The sequence below is a fragment of the Limulus polyphemus genome, unplaced genomic scaffold (genome assembly GCF_000517525.1).
Source record: "Limulus polyphemus unplaced genomic scaffold, Limulus_polyphemus-2.1.2 Scaffold2033, whole genome shotgun sequence".
Lineage (NCBI taxonomy): Eukaryota > Metazoa > Arthropoda > Merostomata > Xiphosura > Limulidae > Limulus > Limulus polyphemus.
In genome coordinates this window covers 72,142-89,290 of record NW_013667643.1, presented here as the reverse complement: position 1 = coordinate 89,290, position 17,149 = coordinate 72,142, and the positions used below count along the sequence as shown (strand labels likewise).

The window sequence follows — 17,149 nt, the reverse complement described above, 5'->3', positions numbered from 1 at the left end:
AAGACAAATACATGATAACCAAATATGATATAAAACAAATGCATGATAATCAAGTATGATATAAAGCAAATACGTGATAAACATGCTATAAAACAAATACGTGATAACCAAATATGGTATAAAACAAATACATGATAACCAAATATGATATAAAACAAATGCATGATAATCAAATATGATATAAAACAAACACCTGATAACCAAATATGGTATAAGACAAATACATGATAACCAAATATGATATAAAACAAATGCATGATAATCAAGTATGATATAAAGCAAATACGTGATAAACATGCTATAAAACAAATACGTGATAATCAAGTATGATATAAAACAAATACATGATAACCAAATATGATATAAAACAAATACCTGATAACCAAGTATGATATAAGACAAATACATGATAACCAAATATGATATAAAACAAATGCATGATAATCAAGTATGATATAAAGCAAATACGTGATAAACATGCTATAAAACAAATACGTGATAATCAAGTATGATATAAAACAAATACATGATAACCAAATATGATATAAAACAAATATATGATAATCAAATATGATAGAAAACAAATACACGATAATCAAATATGATATAAAACAAATATATGATAACCAAGTATGATATAAAACAAATACATGATAACCAAATATGATATAAAAGAAATGCATGATAATCAAGTATGATATAAAGCAAATACGTGATAAACATGATATAAAACAAATACATGATAATCAAGTATGATATAAAACCAAATACATGATAACCAAATATGATTTTATGAGAAAAACTCTAAACGTTTCCTACCAAGTTTTCAATCTGTTATTATCGTCATCACTTATATTTTAGATAACTGAAGAACGTTTGTGGTTTGCTACGAAAATCAAGAGTTTTCAACTGAGTCATAAATGCGTCAAACTTGATTATCGTGTATTTGTTTTATATCATACTTGATTATCGTGTATTTGTTTTATATCATACTTGATTATCGTGTATTTGTTTTATATCATACTTGATTATCGTGTATTTGTTTTATATCATACTTGATTATCGTGTATTTGTTTTATATCATACTTGAATATCAAGTATTTGTTTTATATCATACTTGATTATCAAGTATTTGTTTTATATCACACTTGATTATCAAGTATTTGTTTTATATCATATTTGGTTATCATGTATTTGTTTTACATCATACTTGATTATCATGTATTTGTTTTATATCACACTTGATTATCAAGTATTTGTTTTATAGCAAGGAAAGCAATCTTATTTTTCTCAATGTTAAAGTAGCAACCAATACACAAATCCAGATCACATCCATACATTCATTAGTGATCGGTTTCATCATCAAAAAGAATCAATGAAGGTACAAGGAAAGCAATGTTATTTTTCTCAATGTTAAAGTAGCAACCAACTTTTGAGGCACCGTGTAGTTCATTTAACACTACTCTGAAGCTTCACTTTACTAAAATAACTTGGAAATGAACGTAAAGCAGACGACATAATGTTAATAAACAAACCTTGTCTTATAGTCTTATCTTGTACATTTCTTACTTTAAAATACAACCTTCATTGATTCTTTTTGATGATGAAACCGATCCCTAATGAATGTATGGATGTGATCTAGATTCGTGTTTGTTATTTTGGAGCAAAGCTACATCGGGTTATCTGATGTGTTCAGCGCGGGGAATCGAACACCGGATTTTAGTATTGTAAGTCCGGAGACTTACTGCTGTCCCATCGGTGAACCTGGATTTGTGTATTGGTTTTGAGAGGGATACATTTAAGCATATTCTTTAAACGTGTACAAAGTGGAAGAGCTGGCAGAGTGTTGATTACAAACAGAAGTATGGTGTTATGATCAATATCTAATGGCTCAGCAAGAAGTCAGAAGGTTTATAACACTGAAACCGGTTTTCGATAGCGTGTAGCTTTGCGCTTAACAACAAAAATGAAAATTATATACAATTTACTATTAATTGCTAAATTATGACTTTGGTGCAATTAAAGCTTATGGCAGCCAACATTTGGAACATCCTGTATAAATGTGTTATACTGGTCGTAATGAAATGGTGTAAGTGTTATGAGTAGAAGAATAAACGTTATTTTTAAAAACTTAGCCTTTAATTGTACCAAAGTCATAGCTTAAAAATTAATATTAAATTGTATATAACTAGTTCAAAATGTACTAATTCGTTTATAATTTTCTTATAACTAAGACTAACGAATACGATGGTGAATACATAAGGAAGTGTAAAGTTCGTTTAGAGTTTGCTTATAACTAAGCCTCCAGTGCTAACAAAACCAAACAGTAAATTATAATGCGTGTCTCGCTTAGAATTTCTTGAAAACTGAGGTTAGTGGCATAAATTAAAGTTCTAGAACGATATAAACACTAGTTTTATTTCAAGCAATTGTAACAACAACTTTTCGATAAGCTCCTGTTAACACTTAAGTTAAGCTCCTGTTAACACTATTAGGTTCAACTTCTATAATATCTAGTACACGAATACATTATTCAACCTTTTATTTCTCATACTCCAAACCTACGACAAAAGAAATACGTTTCCAGGCTGCAGTAAACACATCATCTAATATCACATAAACTGTGTTTTCTATATTTAGAAGCACAAAACGGTTACATCCAACAAGGAAAATAACATCCATCTTTCCATTGATCCGTTTCTATCACAACACCTCTGTCGATGAGGAAAAGTTTCCAGATACACAAATGTAAGACCTCTTTAAATCACCTAACACTAAAAGATGTATAGGTAATACATAGGGTAAATGTCTTACAAAGTATTATTAAACTCAGTAAAGTTCCTTGGCCTAGCACAGCAAGCAATAATTGATGCTTTGAACGAGGAAAACAAATGATTGAACTGAATGGACCCCAATATTTTTAACGGAACCAGAAAAATACCAGAATTTTCAACTTAATCACACAGTAATAGCGTAGACACGAGCATTCATATAATTCTCTACATCAAACTTTTCCTGCCAAACCTCGAAGAGTTATGAGATTGGAAATATATTTGTACTTAAAAAAAGATGTTACCGTCTGGTATAAGTGATTCGGTATCATACAGAATTTTATAAAAACAATAATATAAATATGGTCTAGTTTTTACTATTTGTAGTTAAAATAAAAAAATATTAATGAATGTATATTTTTAGGTAACAGTATTGAAATGGATATTTATAACTTTTTTATTGTCTTTTATTTCGCCTGAAGAGCCATGTTTGTGCAAAATGATAATGAAATTTCTTGAATTTTGCTTTTTCAGTTTTAGTTTTTGTTATTTTGGAAATTTATTGTTAACCAGAGATTTCACTCGTTACTGAAATGATGAATGGTGTTTGTTAATCATCTGAATATTTACCATCTCATTTGGATGTATCGTTAAGTATATAGGTAATGTTTGTTAATCATCTGAATATTTACCATCTCATTTGGATGTATCGTTAAGTATATAGGTAATGTTTGTTAATCATCTAACTGTTTACCATCTCATTTGGATGTATCGTTAAGTATATAGGTAATGTTTGTTAATCATCTAACTGTTTACCATCTCATTTGGATGTATCGTTAAGTATATAGGTAATGTTTGTTAATCATCTGACTGTTTACCATCTCATTTGGATGTATCGTTAAGTATATAGGTAATGTTTGTTAATCATCTGAATGTTTACCATCTCATTTGGATGTATCGTTAAGTATATAGGTAGACAATGTTCGGCATTTTTTATAAAAAAATTACACATCTGCGCAAGCATTCCGTTTATAAAACCTGAAACGAATATTCAATAAAAAAACTGCTTTCGTTGTGCTAATTCCAGGTTTTTATATGAATCTTATTCTATTTGTATTTTCTATAAAAACAGTAACAAATAAAACCTTCACTATTGTATTCTTTCTTTGTTGTGCATGATTATAGATAAGAAATAATAAGATAGCTTTTAGATACACTTGTTGTTTTACTTTTATTAATTTTGATGAACTAGAGCACATAAGACTATGTATGTGCCTAATTTACAATCGTTCAATTTACCAGCTCATAAAGATGATCTCAGACGCGAACATTGTAGCTGAGACTGTGTAAACTGAACGATGGACAAATTATATAAAAACAAATTAAAAGTGCATCATGCCCTCATTACTTTGCGTTTGAAAGTAACATTTACTAAAACTGGATATAAAATAATAATACACTTGCTCAGAACTCAAGATAATTACAGACTTTACAACAACAACAACAACAAAAAGACAATTATTAAGTTTCCTCAAAGGATTGCGTGAGATCTTTAAGTAGTTGACCTACTACTACTCAAGTGATGAGTTGCTGGAACAGATGATAGAAAGGATTACGACCACTTCATTACACGTTCCAAACAAAGTTAATGAGGAAAAGAACGGAACAGGTATTGGCACATTGACATTGTATCCAACGGAGTTTTTTTTTCTTTTTATGAAAGAACTTCTTTAAAATGCTCGAAGAAAAACAAGAAAGAAAGGTTTCTGGCTAGAGTATATAATACGACGAACGACCTACAGTCTTCACTTCTCCAGACTAACTCAGCAACATCGGTTTATCTTACAGCTATGAAGACACGGGTATGTAGTTACGAAACTAAACTTGCCTATTACTACATTTAGTTTTGAAAATAACGTGTACGTAAATACGAAACTAAATTTACAATCTCAACTAGAGCCATGAAAATTTTTGTTTGACTAGCTTTAAGTATAAAACTTGTATTTTTGTAATTACGGCAAAATTACCAAGGCTATCTGCCGCCATCTTTAGTTTTGAATTGTTGACCAGAGGGAAGACAGCCAATCAGCAGCACCCCTACCGCCCACCATACGTGATAATAAATATGTTGTCACTCTTATAACGCGTTCACAGCTTAAAGTGGAGGGAGAATATTTTGTGGTTTTTTGTTTGTTTGTTTTAGAGCAAAGCCTAATTAGAGCGGGGAATCTAGCCTCGGACTTATGTGTTGTAAGTCCGTTGACTTACCGCTGTCCCACAGGGAAGTATATGTTGTAGTATCGCACGGAATCTGACCCGGCTTGCCAGATTCCGAAATACAGAGCTCTACAGCAGGAACAGACCATGCCCACACAATGAGCTATCTGCACTGTAACAGCCTTAGGGATCGTACTCTGAATTTTATTATTATAAGATCTCAAGCTTACCGCTGAGCCACTGCAGTAGCTTCGTACTAATAACTAAATAAGTGTTTAAATACAAAAATGAAAATAACTTAAAGCCCAAAATTTCAGCAGAAGGATCGATGCATGATAATTATAAAGGTAGCAGAGTGTAAAGTAATAAATTTTTACGTCAGTTCAGAAAACATAAAACCAAATTTGCAAAACACCAAATATATTACCCAGTCAAGCAGACGTTTCATTGCGTTCTTTTGACAGTGCAGTAAAAATCCCATAACAAATTATTTAAGAAAGAGTTAGTAAGCGCTTTTAAGTCCACCGAATTGATTTTAATGTATTTGTTTCCTATTGGTAGTTTTCTTTAACAGTTTGTTTGTTTTTTGTTAAACACAAAGCTACTCAATGGGAGCTATCTGTACTGTGTCTACCACGGGTATCATAATTCAGATTTTAGCGTTAGAAGTCTCCAGACTTATCGATGAGCCACTGGGAGTGATAATTAGAAAATAAAAGTTTCCAGAAAACGATTAGATTATTTTACTTCTTAAGATACTGTCAGCAGTATTTTTGAGGTTGTTTTGTTTTGTTTTCTACTCTTTTTGTATCACTTATACATAATGTATCTCTCCGCTAGGTGGCGTTTATTGCTTCTCTGCTTCTGACCACAACCGTGGTACAAGCAGAAATCCAGGACACTTTAAAACCAGAGGATGACCTGAAAGTTTCAGCCACTGGCTATGGTTCAAGTGGCGGAGGGGGTGGTGGTTATGGTGGTAGCGGAGGCGGAGGTGGTGGTGGTTCCATTAGTATTCAGGTAATTTTTTGTATGTAGTTAATATGGGAATAGAACATTATGCTGTGACCAAATTTATTATAAGATACAAGAACTTAACTATCAGAGTATTATATTATTTACACATAGCACAGCGTTTTGATGATATTATAAAGTTTAATATAGCACATTCTCTGAGTAAGGAGCAATATGGTATATATTATTATTTTTTATTAAAAAAGAGAACATTGCTCTACTATCTTTATTAGATCATTCATAGATTCGAAGTTTTCAGCCTCAACAAATCTTACGCGACACACGGGCTAAACGGCCTGAGGCCTTTAACTTATAGGTATAGCCAATTCTAATTTAGAACTATCGACCAGAGGGAGGGCAAACTGTCAGTAGCACCCGCCACATATTATGCAGCTACTCTTAACAAGATTGATTGTTACACTTATAACGTCCACACAGTTTGGAGTTTCGAACCTATAATCTTTGGATCCATGATGTTAAACTTTACATCACCGCAAGGCAAATTCCAAAATCTTTCAAATAGCACATAACGTGACTTTCAGCTCAAATAATTTTATAATTACTTTAACCCACAAAATAGGTAATGTTTAATTCAGAAGGTAGTCTACATATATCAAGCTTTTATTTTTTCTTATCCGTTCTGTTTAGTCAGTTCTTTAGAATATATTAGTTAAGGCGAAGCCAAACACAAATTTCATGTCTGCTACATGGGGAGTAAACGAAAAATACAATAAATAGAAAAAATAATTCAAAATATCCACTGGAAGTATGATCATTTAAAAAACAACAACAAATAAATCTAGACGGGTTGCGACATCTGCTGGAGAAAATCGTAAGAGGTAACAAATACTCATAAACTAAAGATTACCTTAATCCATTCTTCAACGCTTCGCGTGTTTACAAGACGGATGAACGCGTGTCCGCTAATTATTTTAAAGTGAGAAAACACCAAGGCTTTACAGATAAAATCACTAGAAATCAAGAAAAATAAACTTATCTTATTTAAATCACAATATCGAATGTACTAAAAGTAAAGTGAGTCACGTGTGATCAGGTGCGTATGAAGATGTTTTAAATAACCAAAGGATATTTACAAAGTACGAGTTCGAATACGAATATATGCAAGAATCTATATGAACAAACTTCTTTGTAAAATACACGAAATCACTTGTTGGCATATAAAAAGGTTGATAATTTTTTAGGTGTTCGGGTTGTACTAGTTACTGTCTGGTGTTAATAAGTAAAGAGTATAATATACAAAATAAAAGTGCAAATAAAGATGTAACACATAAACATGACTATTTACAGGCGATACCAGTGTCAGTAAGTGGAGGCGGCGGAGGTGGTCATGGAGGTGGAGGCAGTGGTGGTGGAGGTTACGGAGGTGGTGGTGGTGGTGGAGGAGGAGGAAACGTTGTTCTTGGACTTCTTGCTGTACCCCTTTCTCTGAGTTCAGGCGGTGGTGGTGGTGGGGGCGGCGGTGGAAAGTTTGGTGGTGGTGGTGGAGGAGGCGGAGGCGGAGGAGGTGGTGGTTATGGTGGATGGTGGGACTAGGGTAAGCAAGCCCCATAAATGTACTTAAAACCTAATAAACTGCTCAAAGCAAAAATTCACTGTCTTATAAAAAACAAAACAATAAACATGTCTTTATATATTTTACGGTCAGACAGAAAACGATTCTTTGTTTCTTGGCTATTAAAACTGGTAATTAAATATCGCTTAAGTAATAACTAGAAAAAAAACATGACACGAGCTGAGACATATTAGGTTTCTTAGATAACGTAATAGACCTTATTCCATATGGGTATTGCTTCGAATATTAATTAATATCTGACTAACAAACATGGTACAGCAGGACTGATAACATCTTGTCAGTCGAACAAGTTATTACTGATGTTATCAATATGAATAGATATTTCCATAAGCCTGTGAACCTGAAGCAATTTTAATGTTAGCACATTACATGATTTATCAAAATAATAATAATAATAGTAAAGTTGTAAAATATTAAGTCATATATAACATGTTTTTGTTAAGGTTATTATATTTTTAAAAACTAGTAATGAAACTAATTTGATCCAAGGGCTTACATTATTTTTTACAAACTAAATATATATTTTTATGTCTCTTTAGATGCCAAACCACTCAAGATGAATTACTGTAAAGTATTTAGAATTTCGTCCAAGACTTTCACTGACAAGTGAGCTGCACTTTCGCCCTCTAGTGATCTACAACTGAACTCATATTTTGACTGGCTTCTTTTACGAATTAGAAGAGACCCTAGTTTTTACTTAGAGTGAGATTTTATATCAATTTGTATTCGTACTTGACAAACTGATATCTTTATATCTGTGTGTATAATTTTTTGCAAAATAAAGAAACTGAAACGTATAAATATGCTATTTATACAACTTTATGTGCTGTGGATCACACAATAATTATGTATCCTCTTCATTCGCCCGCCTATAATTAACAAATATGCTTAGTTTCTAGAATTAGCTTTCTTTTGGGGGAGGGGAGGGGAGTCAGTCTTGATTGTGTTACGATTTTAGAAATTTAACGCAAAATGATTATCACGAACCAAATTGTATTTAAACCAAGCTATTACAACTAAACGTAGAGTTCATTGCATACAATAAAGTTGTATGAACAATATAAATTATTTCTGTATCACATTTCTATCAGTTAAATTTTATACCAAAGGTAATAAAAGTCAAATAAAGGAATAGCATGGATAAACACTGAACTTTTATATCAGTGAAGCTCCCCAGTGGCTCAGCGGTCCGCAGACTTACAACGCTAAAACCCATGTTTCGATACTCATGGTGGGCATATGACAGGCAGCCCATTGTATAGCTTTCAGCTTAACTACAAATGAAACAAAATATCAGTAAAAACAAGAAATTCAATTATAACTCTGTGTTAAGAACAGTCAAACTGTAAATATCCTTCCTGGTTGTTTTTAAATCTCTGTGTTAAGAACAGTCAAACTGTAAATACCCTTCCTGGTTGTTTTTAAATCTCTATGTTAAGAACAGTCAAACTGTAAATATCCTTTCTGGTTGTTTTTAAATCTCTATGTTAAGAACAGTCAAACTGTAAATACTCTTCCTGGTTGTTTTTAAAGCTACAATTAACGTTCGTTGTCCAAGGAAACGGAAACATTGGTGCTTTTGTGATTCCACGGTTTTGTGTTAATACAAAAACCAAGTTAGTCCCCATGTGAGGCAACCTACCCTACACACGCCTTTATCTATTTCTAGTGCCATGATTTGTTATTCTGACTCTTAGATGTAATCATATTAAACAGTTACTACATATAAGATTAATTTCTGTACTAAAGCGTGTGTGGCCATCTGTTCAACTATATGACTATAACCCAATAGTATCGTTGCATTGAAAAGATAAAATTACTTTTTAAATTCGCCAGTTTACTGTGAATTCGCTGTTTTCAGGCGCTACATTTTTAAGTGCCAATTAAACATATCAAGAACAATGTAATTTCAAATTTTCTTGCACCTCATTTTGGCGCTTAATTAGAATAAACCCACAATTATCTTTGATGTAAGAAGAGAAACTAACTTTTTAACAAATGTATATATATTGTTTTTGATAAATACGTTGAAAATAAGACTTGGAATCACGAAAAAACTCTCAAAAAGTGCATCACCTTAAGAAACAAGCATAGTTATTTCTTATAAGCTCGAACCGACAGCAAAGTAAATACCGACATTTCTTTGAAGTAGGTTATATACACAACAAAACTGATGCTAAAATCCGGGGTTTGATTTCCTACGATGGATACAGTAGATAGCCCAATGTGGCTTGGTTCAAAAGAAAAACATAAAAACCATTGTGCTGTTTACACGATGAATAATTGTTCTATGTTTTTCATTATATTTTAGTTTTTTTTAATCCTCCTGTTCTTATATTATGGTTAATTTTAGTACTCAGTTCGCCGAAGTCACTTTTTGTTTATTTTGTAGCATTATAACAAATTTTAAACCACTGCTGGAACACTTTCTTGTATTTTAGGTACTTTTATACCAGTTCGATTAATTTTTTATTTTATTTGTCGGCTCTTCCCTTTTTGAAATTTATTTTCCACGTTTCGTTTTCCAATGAGTTAATTTCCTTGTATGTTTTTGGAGTTCTATTTCATTTTTCAGGTTCTATTTTCTACTTTTTTTCCCCTAGATTGTTGTAGTCTTCTGAACTTATTCTTTTTGCCCCCCTCCCCCGTGGCACAGCGGTATTTATGCGGACTTAAAATGCTAGAAACCGGGTTTCGGTACCCGTGGGGGGCAGAGCACAGATAGCCCATTGTGTAACTTTGTGCTTAACTTCAAAGAAACAAAAGAAGTAATTATGATTGCTAGATGAGTTCATTTAGTGAAGTCTTTATTTTTTTCCTTAAAAAACCAACAAAAGAACAGGTGAAGTTAACATGATTATTTGATTGGACGTTTATGGAATTTGAAAGTTTTGAATGTTGTACATGATCATGTCTCATTATTAGAGACGAAACATAAATGTCACACATCCGCTAAAAGCCGTTTCAAGAACCACGAATATGTTCGATAATTTAGTGGGTTCCCTTGTAAAAGACAATTTAACACGTGTGGATTGATAACGTAATACATCTTAGATCCCCGCCTTTTCATATGCCTTTCTTCATGAATAAATTTGGTATTTCGATATGATTATGTGATACATCACCATTTCCCGCATAATGAGACACATTTCCACGTGAAAATATTTAACACGTGTGAAATGATTACGTAATAGGTCTACATCACAGCTTACTGATAATACCTTGACATAGATATCGATCTTTATTCAAGCAGGGTGTATTGGTTAAATCTAGGATACTCAATTAACACTAGAATAAGGCAGTACATGCTTTGAACAAACAGTTATGTATTCTAGATACGTGCTGAACGTATCTAATCAAATGAGTGTTAGCTGAAATGCCTGACTTATTATTTAATTCTCACATGTTATATCTAACTAATTTATATGTATCAGCTTTTTTTTTAGTATACAAAATTAAGAACTACAATTTCGAGCAGTGTCAACTCTCATCAGCTCAGTTGGGTCGAAGGTTCAGACTGTTACCGGAACAAATAAAAACCACAGAGTTATAACGTTTCGAAATGTATTCTGTTTCTGTAGCTAATCAAAATCCGTTCATCTTAAGATCTATATCTCGATACGTCATCTTTCTCTGCCTGTCTTAGGTCATAGTTCTTTCATAACAAACTTATCGTGTTGACATTAACCACCATCTTGACATTACAATGGTAACATTGTTCACACTACAAATTATTTTATTTGTAGCAATACCATCTTATATCGTAAATAATGTCCAATATTCTATTAAAACGACCTAGATTCTCTTTATTCAAGCTTTTCATCTTATTCTATTGAACTTGTAAATTTAGTTTATCTTGAGTGACATTCTATTCAACTTGTAAATTTAGTTTATCTTGAGTGACAGTCTATTCAACATGTGAATTTAGTTTATCTCGAGTGACATTCTATTCAACTGGTAAATTTAGTTTATCTCGAGTGACATTCTATTCAACTGGTAAATTTAGTTTATATTGAACAATATTCTATTCAACTTGTAAATTTAGTTTATCTCGAGTGACATTCTATTCAACTCGTAAATTTAGTTTATCTCGAATGACATTCTATTCAACTTGTAAATTTAGTTTATCTTGAGTAACATTCTATTCAACTTGTAAATTTAGTTTATCTTGAGTAACATTCTATTCAACTTGTAAATTTAGTATATCTTGAGTGACATTCTATTCAACTTGTAAATTTAATTTCAGTCTATCTTGAGTGATATTCTATGCAAATTGTGAACTTAATTTCAGTCTATCGAGAGCGATATTCTATAGAACTCGTGAATATAATTTCTGTCTTATCTCAGTATTATACTTGAATCACTGACCAAATGAATTTGACAGAGCATGCCTATGGTGCTATTGTTTCCAACGGTTTTTATTACTTTAAAAATAATGTTATTTATCTAAAATTTTGTCTATGAAAAATATGTACGAATAAGTAACAATACTGAAGAGCAGCAAAAAATAACATATTTAATCTTATTATAGAATAAATATCCAGTGTTAAATTAGCTTATACAGTCTTGCGGAATTCTTCAAGATAGCTGACTTATACAGGATTAAGTACATTATACATTAAAACGATTCTGAATCTCCAAATCTGCAAGTCACGTGTCATCCATAACCCATACAAAGTCGTGGTAGAAAAGCATGTGTCAGAACTACATTTTGTGTTTTTTTGGCGTTTTGTAGGTAGTGTGACGCCACCGAAAATTGATTATTTTAGAAAGGGTGGTTAACAATCATTTCCGACGAATAATATTCATACATTTAAATTATGACGATGTGTTCAGATTGGAGATTTAGAATTTCCAAGACGGGAGGGAATATCTTTAATACTTAGTGGCATTGTGGGGAAAAATAATATGGATCAACTTGGAATTTCCGGACCGTCCTAAAGGAGACCTGCAGCAAGTCGTACTTCAGTCTTGACAAAAAATACTGACTTTTGTGTTCATGAATTTCCATTTGTTACGAGACGCCGTTCACGTGCCACAGGCAACCGTACGCAGCAGTATAAAGGAGGGTATCCGTCTGGAAATGAGACCAACAGGGTATGGGTTAGCCAAGGTAAGGCATCCAGTGATACCTTATGTTCAACCGTCGCATACCTCAACAGCTGTAGAATGAAACAGTTATTCATGTTATTACTTATGTAGACACACCAGTAAAGTCGCCTATAGTTTTATGTACGAATGGACTATTGAAAAGGGCATCGGGAAACTGTCGTCCACGTATACTAGATAGATTATGGAAAGGTAACAGCAAGGGATGGACTGTAATGAGGTGGTGAGGCTTCACAATTGTTTTAATATAACGTATCCAACTCTCTGTAATGCTCAGTTTTACCACTGGGTATGAAAGATACATTATGGTATCTTGATAAAACGCTCCATTGTACCAACACACCCAATTTTATGATCGGATTGGGAAAAACAGAGATATAAAAAGAAACTTATAAAAGCTAGGTAGTAATACTTTATTGCTTAATCTAAGCAGGGTTTACCTCCGTCGGACAAGTAACATGTCGTGATATATTTCTATGTATAAACGTAACTAGAGTTTCCATTGTTTTCATACGCAGTACAAAAACAATACTTGAAAACACGCAACACTGTTGTTGCTGTTCTGAGCGTAATGAGTTAGCTGCGCTCTGTCCACAGTGTGGAATCGAGCTCCAGTTTTTAGTGTTGTAAGTTTGTCAACTTACTGCTGATCCACCTGGGGAGAAAAATATGACTATCATTTTCATTCTAAATATCTTACTATAAAGATAATCCATTGCGAGTGTGTGTCTATGTGTTAGAAACCATCATCCAGAGTTGACCGGCTCAATTATCATAGTCTTTGGTATGGTAACTGAAAACTGTTCGACAACGTACGTGGGCTACTTTGTTTCAAGATTTTTCTCAGAGCAGGGGCATAAAAAACACCCTGAAATAGAGCGTTTCATCTTTTTTTATGTACTTTGAATTTAGAGACACAAGTACTTAATCCGTTAAATGAATCAATTATTACCTTCCACAAAGCAGAGTATGCGAGTAGCATCTAATGAGGTCATTAAGGATGTAACGACAAAAGAATAAAGAAAGGGGAACATTATCTAACACTGTCCTATATACTATGTTTGTTTCCTTAACGGGTACTCTCGGCAAGTTTAAAATAAATAAAATAAGTAATCATTAGTATAATCGAATGTAAATGACAAACAGCATGAAGCCAGAATTTTCGGTTAGTAGTAAGTACAACGTCATAGATCATTTACAAACTTTCTCTGCACGAAAGAATCCTGATACCTTTTATTACAACTTGGTGGCGTATTTTAATCCCAATGTTTTTCATAGCTGGCTATTCGGATCACGTAGAACTACAAACGTTTCAACTATCATTCCTGTCAAAAAAAAAGTAGGCCCGGTGGTTAGGGTGCTCGACTCGCAATCTGTGGGTCGTGGGTTCGAATCCCCGTCACACCAAACATACTCGCCCTTTCAGCCGTGGGAGCATTATAATGTGACAGTCAATCCCACTATTTGTTGGTAAAAGAGTAGCCCAAGAGTTGGCAGTGGATGGTGATGACTAGCTGCCTTCCCTCTAGTCTTACACTGCTAAATAAGGACGGCTAGCGCAGATAGCCCTCGTGTAGCTTTGTGCGAAATCCATAACAAACAAACAAAAAAAAGGAAAACTTTAGGTTTGTTCTACGAGTAGACGTTTCTCTGACATATATTTTTGGGACGTGAGAAACAGATAATTTTTTGGCTCATTTTTGCGGAATATTGAGAGCAATGTTTTATTCTTTTTTTTTACTTTACCTTAATCTACAATATGTTACTGTCATTTCATTTCTTGATTTTAGTACCCTCTAGTGAGTCATCGGTAAATCTGAAGTTTTACAATGCTAAAAACCGGGTTTCGATACTCGTGGCTAGCATAGCACAGATAGCTCACCGAACAAACAAACAAATTCTTGACACCAGAGCATTGTTCGTTGTGTTAATAGGTAAACTAAGATTATACATTATAAATACGTTCACAATATTCGTGTTTATTCCTAAGTTCACGCTCTTCGAATCAAACAATAGTTATAGAATTGTTTTACTGTAATTATATTTATGTAACATAGCGAAAGTAGCAAGATCTTATAAATATATTAGTTTCTATTGTTCTACTGTATGTAGAACATACGAGCAAGTGAGGATCGCTTTTTGAAGTGTATCAACTATCGTTAGTTTAGCAGGTCGATGACAGTTACACTCAGTGGAGTTTAATAAAATTTTTCTAAACAAGAAAAGGTGTCTAAAATAGTTCATATTTATATTAACTTTAATTTATCTCATTACTAAAAGGGATTTACGGCTGTCAGAGTTTTTTTTTACTTAACTTAATGTGTTTCTCTTGTATTGTTTACAGATTTATCTTTATGCTCTTTCACTGAGCCTACGAGAGTGTGACAGCTTTTCTAGTTGGATCTAAAACTCACGTGTTTCTTCTTTGTGATATTATTACTTCTATTTTAAAATCTTCAAAAGTCCAAGATGCGAAATTATCTACCTGAAAACCCTAACAGCTACACTCCTGCTCTCTGGGTGAAAGAGTATAAAAGTGTGTTTATAAAACAAACAACATGAACCAATTATATGAACTGAAATTCTAGCAACTATATTCTGATTCTCACAATGAAAGAGTATTTTCTAGCTCTCATTATACTTCATTCAACGCTGTAACCCAGAACGTTGAAAAGTTTTCAACTTGTGACGATCAACCGGGTTCATTTTATATTTTTGTATAGTAATGTATTAAATGTATTCATGTGCTCTATACGGCCTAGATAAAGGTCGACATTTTTCCTTTTTTTTACTTGCCAATGAGTATCTTATAATAAAGACATAGTCTCCTTTGATATGCTCTACACTAAGTAAATATATATATATATATTTTACCGACAAACAAGGACATACACACATCAGAATCAGGTCAGGTCAGGTTAATGCCATCATCATATGTAATGATAGGTGGCAGCACAAACAGAATAATTAACTTGTACTTCTGCAGTCGAAAATTTCGTTAAGATTGAGGACGTCAATTCTGTTTTTCGTTAATGAAAAAGCTCCACAAAAGGCTATCTGTACTGTGCCCACCACAGCTATCGAAACCCGGTTTTTAGCGTTATAAGCCTTCAGACTTATCACTGAGCCACTAGGGTCAGAGGGCGTTCAGCTGATAATTCAAGACGTTCTAAACATCATAGGTTTTAGTGATGTTGTGTACTGATTTATAATGTTAAGTAGCTATTTTCAATTTGTTATGTAGAAATGGCTTCATTATTTATAAGGTACTTTTTTAGTCCTGATCTGTGTATTTTGTTAAGCTTTAACCAGTAATTGATAGTAGAAGTTTTTGGAGCCATGTCTGCCTGTGACAAACTTTGAAAGAAGATAAATGTGTTTTTGTTTCTTCTTCCTTTCTTACCCCCCTCCTTATATTTGTAAAGTCGCTGAAAGTAATTCTAACTTATCATTAATTCTGTAAGTAAAGAAAACAACTCCAAGTTTCTAAGTAAATCGTTTTCAGCATTATATTAATTTCACAAATTAGGTGATAGAAATGAAATGCAGCTATTCTCAAATATAGATTTATTAAAGAGTAAGGATTGTGGTCCTGGGAATCCGTATGACGATTGGGCTCCCCACATATGGAGGGGGGGGGGTATAAAAGAGATTTCCTTTTCCGAACCGAAGGGGTTTCACTGATATTCCACGATGTTTACTTTTCGCAGTGGTGATATTTAATCAAGTTACTTGACAGTTTTTAACCGATGTAGTATTTTGTATCAAAGTTCATTAAAAGCTAATAGAAAGTTGTCTGCACTCAAACGTAACTGATTATGACCATTCTTACTGGATTTTGGTGACGCAGGCAGAAGAACATGTAAAAGGTTCTGATTGAAGTGCTAGAAGGTAATATAACACTTTTAATAACAAGACTAATCGTGCAACATGTAAAAGGTTTTGATTGAAGTGGTAGAAGGTAATATAACACTTTTAATAACAAGACTAATCGTGCAACATGTAAAAGGTTCTGATTGAAGTGCTAGAAGGTAATATAACACTTTTAATAACAAGACTAATCGTGCAACATGTAAAAGGTTCTGATTGATGTGCTAGAAGGTAATATAACACTTTTAATAACAAAACTAATCGTGCAATACGTAAAAGGGTTCTGATTGAAGTGCTAGAAGGTAATATAACACTTTTAATAACAAAACTAATCGTGCAATACATAAAAGGGTTCTGAATGAAGTGCTAGAAGGTAATATAACACTTTTAATAACAAAACTAATCGTGCAACATGTAAAAGGGTTCTGAATGAAGTGCTAGAAGGTAAGATAACGCTTTTAATAACAAAACTAATCGTGCAACACGTAAAAGGGTTCTGATTGAAGTGGTAGAAGGTAATATAACACTTTTAATAACAAAACTAATCGTGCAACACATAAAAGGGTTCTGATTG

The 17,149-nt window shown here is 33.0% G+C and overlaps 2 protein-coding genes across 2 annotated transcripts in view; both read left to right on the top strand.

Annotated features, from left to right (window-relative positions):
- Positions 1 to 7,556, top strand: part of LOC106465731 (putative glycine-rich cell wall structural protein 1) — a 17,219-nt gene extending 9,663 nt beyond the window's left edge. The window contains exons 2-3 of the mRNA XM_013925968.1: positions 5,829 to 6,008; positions 7,311 to 7,556. Of these exons, the coding sequence (XP_013781422.1) occupies positions 5,829 to 6,008; positions 7,311 to 7,556 (426 nt within the window). The remainder of the gene's footprint in view (positions 1 to 5,828; positions 6,009 to 7,310) is intronic.
- A 5,039-nt stretch (positions 7,557 to 12,595) lies between these two features.
- LOC106465729 (ctenidin-3-like) overlaps positions 12,596 to 17,149 on the top strand; it is a 13,665-nt gene continuing 9,111 nt past the window's right edge. Inside the window, exon 1 of the mRNA XM_013925967.1 lies at positions 12,596 to 12,709. Coding sequence (XP_013781421.1) covers positions 12,596 to 12,709 — 114 coding nt within the window. The remainder of the gene's footprint in view (positions 12,710 to 17,149) is intronic.